Genomic DNA, 17,374 nt, shown 5'->3' with positions numbered 1-17,374 from the left:
CGTTTTAGACACCATATTGCTTGTTTTTGCTCTATTTCGCCAACAAAAATCATCCTGAATACAGCCACAGCGCTGTTTTGTGTCTCTGAGCAACATGATGGTGTTTCGCTAAGACTAATAAGACTCCCTTATTAACAGTGACTTGCTGCCGCTTTTTTGTTGGTTGGTTTTTTTCATGTTTTAAATCATTTCAGATATCAGTATTCAACGTTTCATGTTTAATATATCAAAACATTATTTATGCATTTGTAATTGCAGGTTAAATGCATTCATGTCTTGCATTAAACAAAATACATGTGTGCAAATACATCTAAATGCCACGTCAGATGCAGCTTCTGTGTTGATTTCATTTGCTTGCTAACAGTCCAAATGTCTGATTATTCTAATTTCCTGATTAAATGTAAGAATTTGACTCAAAAGATAATGGACACTTTTAGAAAAAATGGCTTTATTAAGGTTAAAATGCAAAAATCAGTTTAAACTTATTGGAAAAGCACACCCCTACAAGCAAGGATATTGACTGACTTAAATTATTATAAGCATATGGACGATCTTGACACCTTCGAAAGTATTTGGTGCTGTAACGGGGCTTTGTGTTTGTTCGAAGCTGATGTGGTTTTTACATTTATGTGATTTGATTTTGCCTTCATGTAAATTATGGTTTTGATTGTACCGTGGTTTTCTACTTGTATTAAAGTTTTTGTTAAAATTGGAACTGCCGCAGGTATGATGGGTCCTCCTCCAGGCATGCGTCCGCCCATGGGACCGCCGATGGGGATGCCTCCCGGCCGCGGCGCTCCGATGGGAATGCCTCCCGGCATGAGGCCGCCACCGCCTGGAATGAGAGGTAAGAGTTGTTAAAGTGCATCTGGTTTGAGTGCTCACATGCAACATTTTCCTTTTCTTGTCTGATGTGAATTTCTCCTTTGCGTTTCACCAGGTCCTCCTCCTCCAGGCATGCGTCCTCCCAGACCTTAAACCGCTGCACTGATGCGTTTGAGATCTGTCTCGTCCTCGTATTGGGGGAAAGTTTGGCTGCAAGCTCTTGTATAGTTTTTTTTTTTTGTAATGTCATTTCTTTCCTTTTTTTTAAAAAATAAAGTGTCATTGACAGTTATGTTTTAAAACGACTCGTGTGTTTTGCTTTCAGCTGATATCAGTTAAACGCACAATAAATATATGCTGAGCTGATTTTACTTTTGTTTTGATGCAACTAAATAGATTAAAAATATGCATTATGAGTACTTGAATTTCCAAAGTGTTTCTATAACGGATCTCTTTTAAACTTGAACTCTTTCAAGTAGCGTGTAATTGACTTCTGTGAGGAGTATAATTTATGCATTCAGCTTCTTGTAGAATTATATAGAGCTGCAGTGTCATGTTTGGGTGATGTGTATACAGTTAACATTTAAGGGTCTTGATATTTAAAGACTGAAAGTATAGTAATAAAACAATAACCAGAGTCAAGCTGATTGTGTATACCGTTACACATTTGCAGAGGAGTTCAGAATTAATATACGGTATTATTACACATTGTAAAAGCGTTTATAAGAAGTGTGTTAGCGCAGTATTTGAAATCAACCACTTAATGTGTTAAAACGTTCGTTTAATCTTACGCAAGTTTGAATACATCGACAAACAGCACACGGGCTTTTGTGAACCTTTGTGACGCAAATGTAGTTTGAAAATTTAATTTTTTTTAAACAAAATTGGTAGTGGTAGTATTTCAAATGTGTTTTTTTTTTATGTTTTACAGTTGTAATTGTTTTAATTTATAATAACATGCATTATTTGTACTGCTATTATTTATTTTTGTTTCGGCCGGTTGTAAAATAAGGCCCGAGACCTGAAACTGTAGTAGTTTTCCTGACTACATATAATTTAATTCATATAATTTTGTGTTAAATTCTCCGTTTCTCAGTGTTTTCTCAGTGCTCTGCACCACTACTCCCGTCCTCCGCTCCTCTAGGGGCAGTGTGGTTTCACGAGGCCGCCGCAGCCACTGAAGAAGAGTCGCGTGAGAATGACCCACATCCGCTGCTCCGGCTACACACGTGTGTATGTGAACATGCAGCGCTGTTAGTGTCCTGTACCAGTGTCTATTTAATTGGTGCCTATTCATTGCTATACTCTATATATAGTTCTTGTGAGTGCAGCACAAGCATGTTTTCAGATCTGATCGGAACTCTCGGTGAGGATGATGATGTTCCTGAGGAGCCGGACTCCGCGTCTGATGATGAAGCTGTGAGTTGAGTTCTGTTCAGATGCACAAGGTTTCCTTCTGCGGTGTGTTGTGCTAATACCATGTTGTTTGGGAATGCACCATGCTAATACTACAGTCCCGGTGTGTGGGAATGTGCCATGATGGTACTGTTTGGAGCCTCATACTGTGGTAATACCATGTTTTCTGATGTGTGTCATGGTAATACTATGGTTTCTGGGGATGTATCGATTTGAACTTAATACTATGGTAATACTACCATGTTTGTTATGTGTAATGCATGGTAATGTTATTTTATCTAGTGATGTACTGTGTTTTGAGCCTCATACTGTGGTAATACCATGCTTTTTGATGTGCATCATAATAATACTATGTATTTGTTGGTATATTACAGTAGTACTGTGTTTTGAGCCTCTCATACTGTGGTAAAACCAGCTTTTGCATAACATGGCAATCCTTTTTTAGTTTTTTGGTACATGTTTGATTGTAATGCTGTGTCTTTGGACTTGTACCACAGTAATACCATGTTTTCACCACACACTTCCATGGTGTAAACAAGTTTTTTTTGGCATACCATGTAGAATTTGGACTTTACATTGGTAGTACCGTAGTATGAGTGCCTTGTAAATGTACCATAAAAACTACTATTATACTGCTATGTTTAAAAAAACATGGTAGTACTGTAGTATGCTGAACATAGCACATGAATGGTGTATTTTGGAGTAGCGTGGTGTTACCATCTGATGCCGTGACTGCACCGTGGCAAGGCTGTTATAATGAGGTGATGCTGGTGTGTTTCATCAGGAGCAGCCCGTCGTGTTGAGGAAGGAGAAGCGCGCTCTGAAGGGCCACGGCGCTGGAGACTTCAGCTCTGGCTTTGAGTTCGGCGAGCGAGACGGTCTGTACAGCGAGGACTGGGTCGCAGCAGACGTCATGGCGCAGCTCAAGAAGAGGGTGAGTGGGGTTCTCACGGCAGAGCTCTGGGCCTCTAGTGGGCTGTTACGTGTTGCTCGTGTTAGAATCATCTTCATCCCTCCTTTTGCCTTCCAGAAAGCGGCCACTACTCTGGACGAAAAGATCGAGAAAGTGCGGAAGAAGCGCAAAATTGAGGTACAACGATGTGTGCAGCATTCAAATGGAAAACAGTCATTCTGCATTGTAATAATATTTCACAGTATTACCGTGTTTATACTGTGTTTCTGATCAAATGCAGCCTCGGTGAGCGGAAGATTTGTAATGTTTGTAATGAGAAAGTCTCTTGAAGACACTGAAGACTGGAGGAATGATGCTGAAAATACAGCTTTGCATCACAGGAATAAATTACATTTTAACAGATATTCACATAGAAAACCGCTATCTTACATTGTAAAAATATTTCACAATATTACTGTTTCTGATCAAATAAATGCAGCCTTGGTGAGCAGAAGAGACTTCTTTCAGAAACATTAAAGCACTAAATTATTCTGACGTTTCGACCACCAGATATCTTGTAAAATATTTTATTCTGTGTTTTTCCTATGTTCATTTTTATTTTATGTGTACGGTTGTGTGAGAGAGAAAAATGGAATTGAATGTTTGACATATTTGTGTGCTTTTGCAGGAGAAAACTCAAAAAGAAAGCAAGAAAACCGAAGCTTCGGCCTCTAAACCGGAAAAAGAGGATGATGATGAAGAGGATGACAAAGAAGATGATGGAAATGACAACGATGAAGAATCAGGCGGAGATGATGATGATGATGATGAGGTGGATGAAGAAGAGTTCTCGTCAGGTGACGAAGAGGTGCTCAAAAAAGCAGGTGTGTGTTTACAGCGTTTGAACTAGATCTACTAAGGAAAGGATGACGCCGATCAAAAGACAGATTTGATACAGTTCATCCTCTTTCTTTTCTTACAGACACTTTGAGAGAAAAACTGAAGAAAGGCAAGAGGAATACGACAGAAGCTGTGAGTATGAATAGGTTTTCTTGAGCTGCTGCTGTTGTTTGTGGTAGAAACTTATTTTCTGTTATATCTGAGTGTTTGTTCAGTCTCTCTCTCTCTCTCTCTCTCTCTGATGTGCTATGATTTCTGACAGACTGTTCACTTTCCTGTGATGTGACCCTGTTCCCCTCACACACACACTCTCTCTCACACACACACACACACACTCACACACACACGCACACTCTCACACACACACACGCGCACACTCTCACACACACACTCTCTCACACACACACACACACACACGACGCGTTACTCTGCGCTGCGCAAAAACTCCGCATTTGAACAGTCAATAGCAAATACTTAAACTAATAACAAAACATACTTGCAGTCGCTGATTCAGAAGCGCCAGACTGTCATAGCAAAGTCGGAATTGACACTTTAAAAAAAATTTTTAAATGGCCTTTGTGCACAGCCAGCCTTGTACTCTTCTAGGTTCAAAAAACTGTCGTCCATAAAATGCGTTGCACAAATTCGAACATCTGGGTTGTGCTGTTCTGTTGTAGACACTCTTAGTTTGTGACAGGCTGATACATATATATCTCTCTCTCTCTCTTTCTTCAAGGCTCAAGCGTTTTTTGAAGATGCCTCTCAGTATGATGAGAACCTCACCTTCCAGGATATGAATCTGTCCAGACCTTTACTGAAGGTGAGACGGACGCCACATTCATTAGAAACATACTGTAAACACGCACAGCCGTGATGGAACTAAAACTTGACGTTTCTCAGCCTTTTATGCTCTTTGTATCATATTTATTCATTTGCTCTTATAAACTTTTTTTTTTCTGGAAGTAACCATCACTTCAGTACATTATTATTCCAAAAGTTTGGGGGTGGATATTTATTTATTTTTTAATAAATTATTAATTTTATTCAACAAGGACGCATTAAATTGATCAAAAGTGACAGTAAAGATATTAATAATGTGACGACAAGATTCTGTTTCAAATAAATGCTGTTCTTTTGAACTTTCTATTCATCTGTGAATCCTGAAAATTTAAATGTTTCTCAGTTTCCACAAAGTTATTCAGCAGCACAACTGTTTTCAACATTGATAATAATCAGAAATGTGTCTTGAGCAGCAAAGCAGCATATTATACTGATTTCTGAAGATCATGTGACACTGAAGACTGGAGGAATGATGCTGAAAATACAGATCACAGAAATAAATTACAGTTTAACATCTATTCACATAGAAAACAGCTTTTTAAAATTTTAATATTTCACAATAATACTTTTTTTTCTCTTTTCTTTTTTACTGTATTTTTGATAAATAAATGCAGCCTGGGTGATTGTGAGCAAACATTACAAATTACGGTTCTCAAACTTTTAAATGCTAGTGTATGTTGTAATTATATATATTTGCATGCACTAATGTACTAATAAATAGTAATCATGTAATGTTAGTGATGATTTTTGAGTGCTTCTCAATCATTACTGACGTTTTGACCTAGTGATGTTGGTTTAGGCTGCAACAAAGAAGAAAGTAACTTGTACAAGCACTTTAGTGAAGTGCTAATGTAATGACCATTTTTATATTACATTTTTTATATTTTTATGCTGCATAACTGTGTGCATTAAATATTGATGTGACATGGGCCTTCAGTAGAGGATGAGCAGTGTTTCTGAAGCCATCATATGTTAATGAATGACATCTCTCACTGGATTCTGTTTGTTCAGGCCATCTCCACTATAGGCTTTAAGCAGCCCACTCCTATTCAGAAAGCCTGCGTCCCTGTGGGGCTGCTGGGAAAAGACATCTGTGCATGTGCTGCCACCGGCACTGGTGAGAATGAATATGAATATTAGTTTGCAGCTGAATGTCTGCGCGACACATTTAGATGACTCTGTGTGTCTCAGGTAAGACGGCGGCCTTCATGTTGCCGGTGCTGGAGCGTCTGATCTACAAGCCCAGAGAGACGCAGGTGACCCGTGTGCTGGTTCTGGTGCCGACCCGAGAGCTGGGCATCCAGGTGCACTCCGTCTCCCGCCAGCTGGCACAGTTCACCAGCATCAGCACCTGCCTGGCCGTGGGTACGAGCGCTGATATTACTGTATGATTTATTTACTGTAGTCAGTGCCGATCCTAGACTTCTGGGGGCCCCTACGCAACACCGTGTCGGGGGAGAGGGGTATGAGTGTTTATGAACGAATGAATGAAACGCATTTGTCCGTGTTTCACTCCCGTCTCGAATCGCGCTCGCGGAAAGCACTTGAGAAACAGTGTCTCTTCCACGGCTCGGTACACTTTCAACTGATTTTTTATTGTCTCGAGCAAGACTGTACGACATTCACATTACATGATTTGACTGATTTTTATGTAGAAAGGGAGACAGCACATCGCATTCAAAGAAATGATTATTCATGTTTTCATAACCGCTGGCCAAATTCAAAAACGAAACTAAAATTAAATAATCTTTGAGAGCAAGGGGGCCCTACGCAGCTTGCATATTTTTGCGTATAGGGAGGATCGGCTCTGACTGTTGTATTATTCATATTTTGAATTAACCTTTATTTTTATATTGAAATATAAAACTATAATATAACAATTTAATATGAAATTGTCCTTTTGTGATTTTTCTAATTGTCTTAAATTTGTATTCGTTTTTTAGTCATTTTACTACTCCATCCTAAACTTTTATTTAATTTCTGCTTTTGGCATTTTTATTACATTTTACATTTATGTTTATATATATATAGCTTGAATTTTTTTTTTTATTATTTCTTGAAATTTCTAATTAAGTTTTTCATGTAATTATTTTAGATTTATTTATTTTTAAACAATTTTAAATGTTTTAGAGTATTAGTTATAGTTATGTGCTTTTATCATTTATATATATTTTTAAATATATTTTAAAGTTTTATTTCTTTAAAAAAAATTATTTGTGCTTCAACCTAAACTTAGAATTTTTTGTACTTTTATTAATAAGGATTTTAAAATTAGAAATGTGAAGATGCACAGATCTATTATTTTCTTTTTTTAAGTTGTAGTCATGTTATGTGCTATGTTTGTGTTTTATTAATTTTTTTTCATATTTCTTTTTTTATTTCAGTTTTTGGTTAATTTTAGTATTTCAACCTAAACTTATTTGATTTCATTTAGTTGCCAAGGCAGCATTTATTTTAAGTTTTTCATCTAATAATTATATTTTATTTCATTTGTATTTGTTTTTAAAATAATTGTAATAGTTTTTTTTTTTTAATAACAGCACAGGTCAAGAGTGGCTCTGTTGCTTTAATTCTCTTTCTCATGCTCTTCTTAGTCATTGCATTAAAATAAGCCATTTGTAGGTTTTGAAATGGAATGAAGCAATGGATGCACTGTTAGAAATGAGGCCAGGAAGTGTTGTGAGAGGTTTGTGACGTGTCTGTCAGGTGGGCTGGACCTGAAGTCTCAGGAGGCGGCGCTGAGGGCGGGGCCAGACGTCCTGATCGCCACACCGGGACGCCTGATCGACCACCTGCACAACACGCCCTCGTTTGAGCTCAGTCAGATCGAGATCCTCATCCTGGACGAGGCCGACAGGTGAGAGCGAATCTTCCAGAACTACAGCTGAGACTTCTACATGCTTTGGCTGGTTATTTAGACGTGTGTCTTTGGCGCAGGATGTTGGACGAGTACTTCGAGGAGCAGATGAAGGAGATCATCAGGATGTGCTCCTATCAGAGACAGACCATGCTGTTCTCAGCCACCATGAGTGAAGAGGTGATGCTGCTATTATCAGCGATATTTGACTTGACTTCACAGTCAATCATGTGTTTTCTAAGTGTTGGGAAATCAGTTTATGTTGTGCGAGTAATAAAGTGATAGAGAGAGAAATGCATCAAAATAAATGAATATATAAAATAAGTTTAAATATGTAAATAAATGCACAAAACAAACAAATAAATAAATGCATTAAAACTGCATGCATAAAATAAAACTAAATAAATATTGCAATACCATGGTTTTAGTTGTATTTCTTTACTGACAAAAACAATTAATCTTCTCGTTTAAAACTCTGAGTTCCAAACAGTGGATGCAGCAGTGACCATGGATGGAGGGATGGATATAAAAATGCATCAAAATAAATGCATCAAAATGAATATATAAAATAGATATATAAAATAAATACTTAAAATAAACTAGGGCTGTCAAATCGATTAATAGCAATTAATTGTATCCAAAATAAAAGTTTTTACGTAATACATGTGTGTGTGTGTGTACTGTGTATGTGTATATAAATACACATGCATATATACATTTAAGAAATATTTACACACACACACACACACATATATATTTATATATGATTTATATTATGTATAAATATATTACATTTCTTAAATATATACATGTATATGTATTTATATACACAGTACACACACACACATGTATTACGTAAACACAAACTTTTATTTTAGATACAGTTAATCGCTATTAATCGATTTGACAGCCCTAAAAAACATAAAACAAATAAATGCTTAAACGAATACATAAAATATGAATACCATAATACCACAGTTTCTAATTTGTTTAATTTCTTTACTGACAAAAACGGTTGATATCACCTTGTTTTTCCATAAAAATCATTCCGTTCCAAACAGTGGATTTACCAGCGACCATATCAGATAATACAGAAGTCAATCAAAACATCAAAATAAATCAATAGAAATATTAATAATGCATTGTTTACACAAAACTATGAATTACATAAAATAGATAATTACTTTTTATAAATGCATACAATTTGTTTGGTTTCTTTACTGACAAAAAACAGTTGGGATCCTTTCGTTTTGCTATTAAAAAAATAATTCTGTTCTTAACACTGGATACACCTGCGATCATATCAGTATATTTGATTCGGCCGATATTAGACTGATAGTTTTGTAATATTTCCCCTCAGGTGAAGGACCTGGCGTCCGTGTCGCTGAAGCAGCCGGTGAGGATCTTTGTGAACAGTAATACAGACGTGGCGCCGTATCTCAGACAAGAGTTTGTGAGGATCAGACCCAATAAAGAAGGAGACAGAGAGGCTATAGTTGCAGGTAAGGTGCCCTAGTTAGTGTGCTGTCTACATAGGGTGTTCTGACTGAACTGCATCTTTATAAGTGACTGATTCCAAGTGTTTTTCACGGTTAGTAACTCTGTAAATGGTCATTAGTGAACCACACAAGACTCGACTAACACTCAGTGAATCCAGTAGAGTTTGGCGTAAGTGTGTTCCTCGAATAAGCACATAAATGTGCATTTTTTAAAATTGTATTCAACTATTTACAAGCAAAATATAAATAAAAAATATCAAAATATATTTATAATGTACCTTTGCTTTGAAGCTGTCCACCGTGTTTGAAGGAAAATATTTGAGCTAAGTGCAGTCAGTGTTATTTTAGTATTAATCATATACTATTATAGTATTTGGAAATCTTTTAAATTCGCTTTTATTTTTAGATTTGTATTTTTATATTATATATATACTATGTTTATAATATTTATATTTTTTATAATTTTGTGATTTTTTTTTAAATTTTATTTATTTATTTTTATTTAGCATATTTCTCTTTAGGTTTTATTTTTATTTCGGTTTTAGTAAACTTAGTTCAGTTGCCAAGGCAAGTTCTTATCTAAAACTTTCAAACTAATTTAATTTAAATTCAGCATTTTCAGATTTTTATTAATAGGTTGTTTTGAACTATAACACTGATTGCAGTGCGTTCTGGGATTGCATATCCATGAAGGATGCATGAATGCAATATTGGCTTATACTTTGACCAAAAATGAAGTATTTCAATTAAAAAAAATAATTTAGCTTTCTACCGTTTGGAAGAGTCTTCTGAAAATGCTGTCTAGGCAGCTCACTAGGGTTTGGAACAGAGTCATAGAGTCTTTCCTGATTTGTTCTTGGATTTAATCTCTTTGTGAAACGCGTGTGTTAAATCGTCCGCAGCTCTCCTGACCAGAACGTTTCAGGACCACGTGATGCTCTTCACTCAGACGAAGAAGCAGGCTCACCGCATGCACATCCTGCTGGGCTTGATGGGGTTAAAGGTTGGCGAGCTTCACGGAAACCTGTCGCAGACGCAGAGATTGGAGAGTCTGAGGTGCCGCGAAGAGTTTCATGCAAAAACAAAGCACAAATATTTGACTGCTGCATGAAAGACGTCTTTGTGTTTCAGGCGTTTCAAGGACGAACAGATTGATATTTTAGTGGCCACAGATGTGGCTGCCAGAGGTCTGGATATAGAGGGAGTGAAGACTGTGAGTTCTCATTAGTTTGCACATAATATGTGGCCCTGGAGCACAGAAGCAGTGTTAAGTCGCTGGGGGATATTTGTAGCAATAGCCAACAATACATTGTATGGGTCAAAATTATACATTTCTCTTTTATGACAAAAATCATTAGGATATTAAGTAAAGATCATGTTCCATGAAGATATTTTGTAAATTTCCTACCATAAATATATCAAAACTTAATTTTTGATTAGTAATATGCATTGCTAAGAACTTCATTTGGAAGATGATTTTCTCAATATTTAGATTTTTTTGCACCCTCAGATTCCAGATTTTCAAATAGTTGTATCTCAGCCAAATATTGTCCGATCCTAACAAACCATACACCAATGGAAAGCTTACACAGCTTTCAGATTATGTATAAATCTCAATTTCAAAAAATTGACCCTTATGCCTGGTTTTGTGGTCCAGGGTCACATATATCTGTGTTAGAGACACCACAAGCATCAAAGAACCGAGTCTGAATGCATGTGTGTTTGCAGGTGATAAACTTCACCATGCCCAACACAGTGAAGCATTACGTGCACAGGGTGGGCCGAACGGCTCGCGCGGGGAAAGTGGGCCGATCCGTGTCTCTCGTGGGTGAGACCGAGAGAAAGATGCTGAAAGAGATCGTTAAAAAAGCCAAAACACCCGTCAAAGCGCGTGTTGTTCCTCAAGGTAAAGATGTTTGAGATTGTCTTGAGAGAAACGTTCCAGTTCATGACAGATCTCGCATTTGAGTTGGTTACTTTCTGACGAATCTGTCAAACTGATTCGTAAATCTCTCTGAATGATTCTTCTCTTATCGGTCTCAATCCAGAGTTTCTGCAGGGCTTAAAAAGGTCTTAACATGTTTTAAGTCCTTCCACAAATGAAGGCATTAAAAAGGTGTTAAGTCAGACTAGAAAGTCTTAAATTCATAGTCATGGCATTAAATGTTGCTAAAAATGCATAACCTTTTTAGTATTTTTTTTTTTTCTTTGCTTTTGTCTTGTTTTCCAACACAAATATCTAAACATCCTTAAATCGAATGCAAAAGGAAGAAATTAAGTCTCTTTCTGAGAAATGTAACAATTTTTCCTTTGGATTGAGTTGATTTTTCTGACTCTGTTGGCAGGCTTTTGTACCTTTAATCATAAACTCACTTCATTTGGTTCAATTTCTCAGAAAACAAGACTTAACTTATGTAATTTTGTTTATTACATCTTTAGAGATTTTTACTGGAAAACACTGAGGAAGAACAATTTTTTTCCAAGTGATTTCCATATTTTAGTAGTTGGGAGTAGAGCTATTTTCTTGTAAAATGATTTACAAACAATGCAGATGTAAGATTGGTTGTAATGCAGTAATGCATTAATGCAGATAGCTTGCAACTCATTCTGTTCCTTAAAATGTCTTTACTTGATCTTAAAACAAGTCTTACATTTATTTTTATAAAACCTGCAGAAACCCTGTAATTCAAAATGATTTGAAGAATTGATAATCCTTATCCAAAATCACAAACTAGTTGGAATGGTCTCATGTAAATGCATTGTTTTGATGCTGTTTTGTATCATAAATGACTCTGTTAATAAAGCGTGTGTTTATGGCCGTCAAAGTCTTACATTTATTTTTATAAAACCTGCAGAAACCCTGTAATTCAAAATGATTTGAAGAATTGATAAAAATCCTTATCCAAAATCACAAACTAGTTGGAATGGTCTCATGTAAATGCATTGTTTTGATGCTGTTTTGTATCATAAATGACTCTGTTAATAAAGCGTGTGTTTATGGCCGTCTCTCAGAGGTCATCCTGAAGTTTCGGGATCTGATTGAGAAGCTGGAGAAGGACGTGTATGCGGTGTTGCGCCTGGAGAAGGAGGAAAAGGAAATGGCTCATTCAGAGGCACAGGTCTGACTTTCGTCAGTGTATTTTTAGACGCGCTCTGACTCCTGTAGTGAACCGGACGTGTGTGTTTCCTCTTTGTGCTGCGTTCCAGATCAGTTCAGCTCAGAAGAGGTTAACACAGAGCGCAGACGAGAAACAGGTGCCAAGGACGTGGTTTCAAACACACGAGGAGAGAAAGAAAGAGCGCAGTGAGTCTAACTCATGAGCTTTCGTGAAAGAAAGTCTTGGAGAAAACACTTTGTTTGGGTTCAGTAAGATTTTTAAATGTTTTTGAAAGAAGTCTCTTCTGCTCACCAAGGCTGCATTTATTAGATAACAAATACAATAAAAACGATTAAATTGTGAAATATTATTACAATCTATAATAGCTGTTCTCTATGTGAATAGATGTGAAAATGTAATTTATTCCGGTGATGCACAGCTGTATTTTCAGTATCATTACTCCAGTCTTCAGTGTCACATGATCTTCAGAAATCAGTCTAATATGCTGATTTGCTGCTCAAGAAACATTTCTGATTATCATCAATGTTGAAAACAATTGTGCTGCCCAATATTTTTGTGGAAACTGTGATACATGTTATTTTTCAGGATTCACAGATGAATCGAACGTTCAAAAGAACAGCATTTATTTGAAATGGAATCTTCTGTAACATTCTAAATGTCTTCACAGTCACTTTTGATCAATTTAATGCGTCCTTGATGAATAAAAGTATTAATTTCTTACAAAAAAAAACGTACAGACCCCAAACTGTTGAACAATAGTGAACACACAGCAATGTGAAAACATGTTACCACCTCAGATTCGCATTAAATTCTCAATAATTCTTTATAATTCACTAATTGTTCGTGTGTGTGTCTTTGCATTATGGAATTGTTTTAAATATCATCCTTCATTTTCATTTTTTCATTCCTTGTCAAAGTGGCCAAAGCACTGCAGGATTTTGATTTGGCTCTGAGAGGAAAGAAAAAACGTGCTCAGTTCCTCAAACAGGGCAAGAAGAAAGAGTTAACGGTGAGATCATTTCATCAAGCTGTCTTATTTGCTTTGCTTTAGTTAAACAGTAAATGACCTGCCTTTGTGCGTCGCTATCCATCTGAAATTAAATGAGCTTTTTTGTAGTGAATCCATAAATCATGTTCATAGAGGTTCAGCACTGAATGAAGCATCATGCTCAGATTTGTTTTTAGTGCTCAGTGTGTGTTTGAACCGCAGGCGGAGGAGAGAGCTCAGTTCGAGGTGCTGAAGTCTCAGATGTTTGCTGAACGAGCCGCCAAACGCGACCGCAAGCAGAAGAGAGCCAGAGCCATTCCAGAGGACGAACCCGTGAAGAAAGGTCAGAACCTCCAGCATGGGCTGATCATTTGAAAACGTGCATTTAAATTGACTGCTTAAACTTTCTTCTTCCAGTTTCCAAAGACAAGGGTGGCAAGAAGAAGTCGGTGTTTGACAAGGAGCTCACGAACACCAGCAAGAAAACTCTGAAGCAGTACAGAGCCGGGTGTGTGCCGCTGCATGCCATCCTGAAGATTTCACGCTTCTGTGTTCTTGACTCTGAGTCTAACGGTGGTTAGTAAGATTTTTAAATGTTTTTGAAAGAAGTCTCTTCTGCTCACCAAGGCGGCATTTATTAGATAACAAATACAATAAAAACGATTAAATTGTGAAATATTATTACAATCTATAATAGCTGTTCTCTATGTGAATAGATGTGAAAATGTAATTTATTCCGGTGATGCACAGCTGTATTTTCAGCATCATTACTCCAGTCTTTAGTGTCACATGATCTTCAGAAATCATTCTAATATGCTGATTTGCTGCTCAAGACACATTTCTGATTATCATCAATGTTGAAAACAATTGTGCTGCCCAATATTTTTGTGGAAACTGTGATACATGTTATTTTTCAGGATTCACAGATGAATCGAACGTTCAAAAGAACAGCATTTATTTGAAATGGAATCTTCTGTAACATTCTAAATGTCTTCACAGTCACTTTTGATCAATTTAATGCGTCCTTGATGAATAAAAGTATTAATTTCTTACAAAAAAAAACGTACAGACCCCAAACTGTTGAACAATAGTGAACACACAGCAATGTGAAAACATGTTACCACCTCAGATTCGCATTAAATTCTCAATAATTCTTTATAATTCACTAATTGTTCGTGTGTGTGTCTTTGCATTATGGAATTGTTTTAAATATCATCCTTCATTTTCATTTTTTCATTCCTTGTCAAAGTGGCCAAAGCACTGCAGGATTTTGATTTGGCTCTGAGAGGAAAGAAAAAACGTGCTCAGTTCCTCAAACAGGGCAAGAAGAAAGAGTTAACGGTGAGATCATTTCATCAAGCTGTCTTATTTGCTTTGCTTTAGTTAAACAGTAAATGACCTGCCTTTGTGCGTCGCTATCCATCTGAAATTAAATGAGCTTTTTTGTAGTGAATCCATAAATCATGTTCATAGAGGTTCAGCACTGAATGAAGCATCATGCTCAGATTTGTTTTTAGTGCTCAGTGTGTGTTTGAACCGCAGGCGGAGGAGAGAGCTCAGTTCGAGGTGCTGAAGTCTCAGATGTTTGCTGAACGAGCCGCCAAACGCGACCGCAAGCAGAAGAGAGCCAGAGCCATTCCAGAGGACGAACCCGTGAAGAAAGGTCAGAACCTCCAGCATGGGCTGATCATTTGAAAACGTGCATTTAAATTGACTGCTTAAACTTTCTTCTTCCAGTTTCCAAAGACAAGGGTGGCAAGAAGAAGTCGGTGTTTGACAAGGAGCTCACGAACACCAGCAAGAAAACTCTGAAGCAGTACAGAGCCGGGTGTGTGCCGCTGCATGCCATCCTGAAGATTTCACGCTTCTGTGTTCTTGACTCTGAGTCTAACGGTGGTTTTCTCTGTCTAGGCCATCCTTCGAGGACCGGAAGAGACTCGGCATTTCAAACAAGAAAGGAGGACGTTTCAAGTCAAAGACCAGGTAAGATTTATTACAAACACATTCCCATCATTAAATATGCACTCACTTTTCATGCATCCTAAAAAAGAAAAAAAAAAATTAATTGTGAGACTTTAATTTCATTTAACAGGATTATCAGTAGCAACAGAGTTTTTGTTAATTTTCATTAAAAAAAAATAAAATTAAATTATGCATCGGTTGGGAATTATGGAGGGATTTAAAACTAAAGAGTATAAACATAAATCATAAAATGATTAAATACGTAAGGAGTGTTGCACTAAATATACAAAACTACAAGTAAATGTAAGCATAAGTCAGGTGTGAAATACTTTAAATATTATATGTAAAATAAAAGATGTTCAAAACCACAAAATATGAAATAAAATACGCACCTTGAATTAAAATGTAGCGGACAACCAAAAACCAAAAAAATCATTATATCATAAATGTGACCCTGGTCCACAAAACCAGTCTTAAGTGTCAATTTTTCAAGATTATATATATTATATTAATTATATGTGTGTGTGTGTGTGTGTATATATATATATATATATATATATATATAAATAATCTTTCCATTGATGTATGGTTTGTTAGGATCGGACAATATTTGGCTGAGATACAACTATTAGAAAATCTGGAATCTGAGGGTGCAAAAACATCTAAATATTGAGAAAATCATCTTTAAAGTTGTTCAAATGAAGTTCTTAGCTATGCATATTACTAATTAAAAATGAAGTTTTGATATATTTACAAAATATCTTCATGGAACATGATCTTTACTTAATATCCTGATGATTTTTGGCATAAAAGAAAAATCTAAATCTAAATGTATTTTTGTCTATTGCTACAAATATCCCCCAGCGACTTAACACTGCTTCTGTGCTCCAGGCTCACAAATAATAAAATACATCATGGAAGTTATGAGTGCAAAAAAAATTAAAATGTTTGTGAAAATGTATTTTCGTTTTTATAAAATGTATTTTATGCTTGCATTTTATTGTACTTCTGTGTATCTATGGCTACATTCCATTATGCAAGTAATCATTTAATAATATATTTAGTTTAAACCGGTAAATCCCTGCATAGGGAATAAAACGTTTTCATACACCGAGTGTGATAAAGAAAAGCTAGTTTAAATATTTTATGAAAATTATAACAGTATTTTATATAAACGATTTATATATTTGTTTGAAATTGATATACTCTGAAGCTATTTCAAATATTTAAAGTAAGAAATAATATATGTTTTAGGTACGTCTTAATCTAATGTCTTGGTTTTTATACAAGAAAACGAGTGAATAGCGCGGAAAGCATCATTTTTGTCTGCTGTGTCTCGTCTCAAGTCTTTAATGTGTCTTCTCAGGTACAGAAGAAAGTGAAGCCGTGCCTGATGTATAAGAAGCCAGACTTCAGCGTAACATCAGCCTCACGTCATTTTATTATCATCCTCCCTCCAATCCCTTCCCCAACGTAAACCCTACAAATAAAACTCTATAAATGAAAACCTGTGCTGCTGTTTGTCCATGCATTTGTCATGGTAGAGCAGAGCAAATATGAGCCAACGGCTAATGAGCATCAGAAATAAGATTGATTTCCCTTGATTAAAGCCAAATGATTCCTGCAGAACGAGATGAAGTGAAGCTTCTGTTAGAGATCAGCCGGCCGTCTGAAGGGCGCTCGGAGATGTTAGACTTTACAGCCCACGTGAAACAATGAATCAGTGTCAGGAAACTCCTTTATCAGCCGACCTTGAAGATAATGTAGAGAGAAGTCTTCTGGTACTGTACGAAATTAATGAAGCTCTCACAGTATTCTGCACAGTAAAGATGCATAATCACAGTATTTTTTAATATTCATGTTTTTAATAAGAGTTACATATGTACGTGTATGTATGTGTGTATATATATATAACTATTAAAAAAAAATTATATAAAAAATATTATTTTAAAAATCAAATAATGATATATATAGTTATTTTATTTGATTAAATATTTGTATTTATTGCTTGCTACTATTTATTAATTTTATTATTTACTGTGAAGAATGTGTTGGCTCCATTAACACACCAAATAT

At 36.1% G+C, this 17,374-nt stretch overlaps 2 protein-coding genes across 2 annotated transcripts in view; both read left to right on the top strand.

Moving 5' to 3' along the window:
- Positions 1-1,090, top strand: part of LOC107587634 (small nuclear ribonucleoprotein-associated protein B'-like) — a 5,052-nt gene extending 3,962 nt beyond the window's left edge. Inside the window, exons 5-6 of the mRNA XM_016275481.1 lie at positions 725-847; positions 941-1,090. Coding sequence (XP_016130967.1) covers positions 725-847; positions 941-978 — 161 coding nt within the window. The 3' untranslated portion in view covers positions 979-1,090. The remainder of the gene's footprint in view (positions 1-724; positions 848-940) is intronic.
- A 971-nt stretch (positions 1,091-2,061) lies between these two features.
- Positions 2,062-16,805, top strand: LOC107587605 (probable ATP-dependent RNA helicase DDX27). The gene is made up of 21 exons (XM_016275456.1): positions 2,062-2,244; positions 3,026-3,175; positions 3,272-3,331; positions 3,822-4,017; positions 4,116-4,165; positions 4,770-4,853; positions 5,885-5,990; positions 6,065-6,238; positions 7,580-7,730; positions 7,811-7,910; positions 9,091-9,232; positions 10,132-10,285; positions 10,361-10,442; positions 10,958-11,135; positions 12,242-12,348; positions 12,437-12,533; positions 13,266-13,357; positions 13,559-13,679; positions 13,754-13,844; positions 15,248-15,319; positions 16,665-16,805. Exons 1-21 carry the CDS (start codon positions 2,164-2,166, stop codon positions 16,678-16,680), a joined length of 2,304 nt encoding a protein of 767 aa, XP_016130942.1. The 5' UTR covers positions 2,062-2,163; the 3' UTR covers positions 16,681-16,805.
- Positions 16,806-17,374: the final 569 nt, after the last annotated feature.

Source organism: Sinocyclocheilus grahami, unplaced genomic scaffold (genome assembly GCF_001515645.1).
Source record: "Sinocyclocheilus grahami isolate Dianchi unplaced genomic scaffold, SAMN03320097.WGS_v1.1 scaffold94.1, whole genome shotgun sequence".
Classification (NCBI taxonomy): Eukaryota; Metazoa; Chordata; class Actinopteri; order Cypriniformes; family Cyprinidae; genus Sinocyclocheilus; species Sinocyclocheilus grahami.
This window is presented reverse-complemented; position numbering and strand designations above follow the sequence as displayed.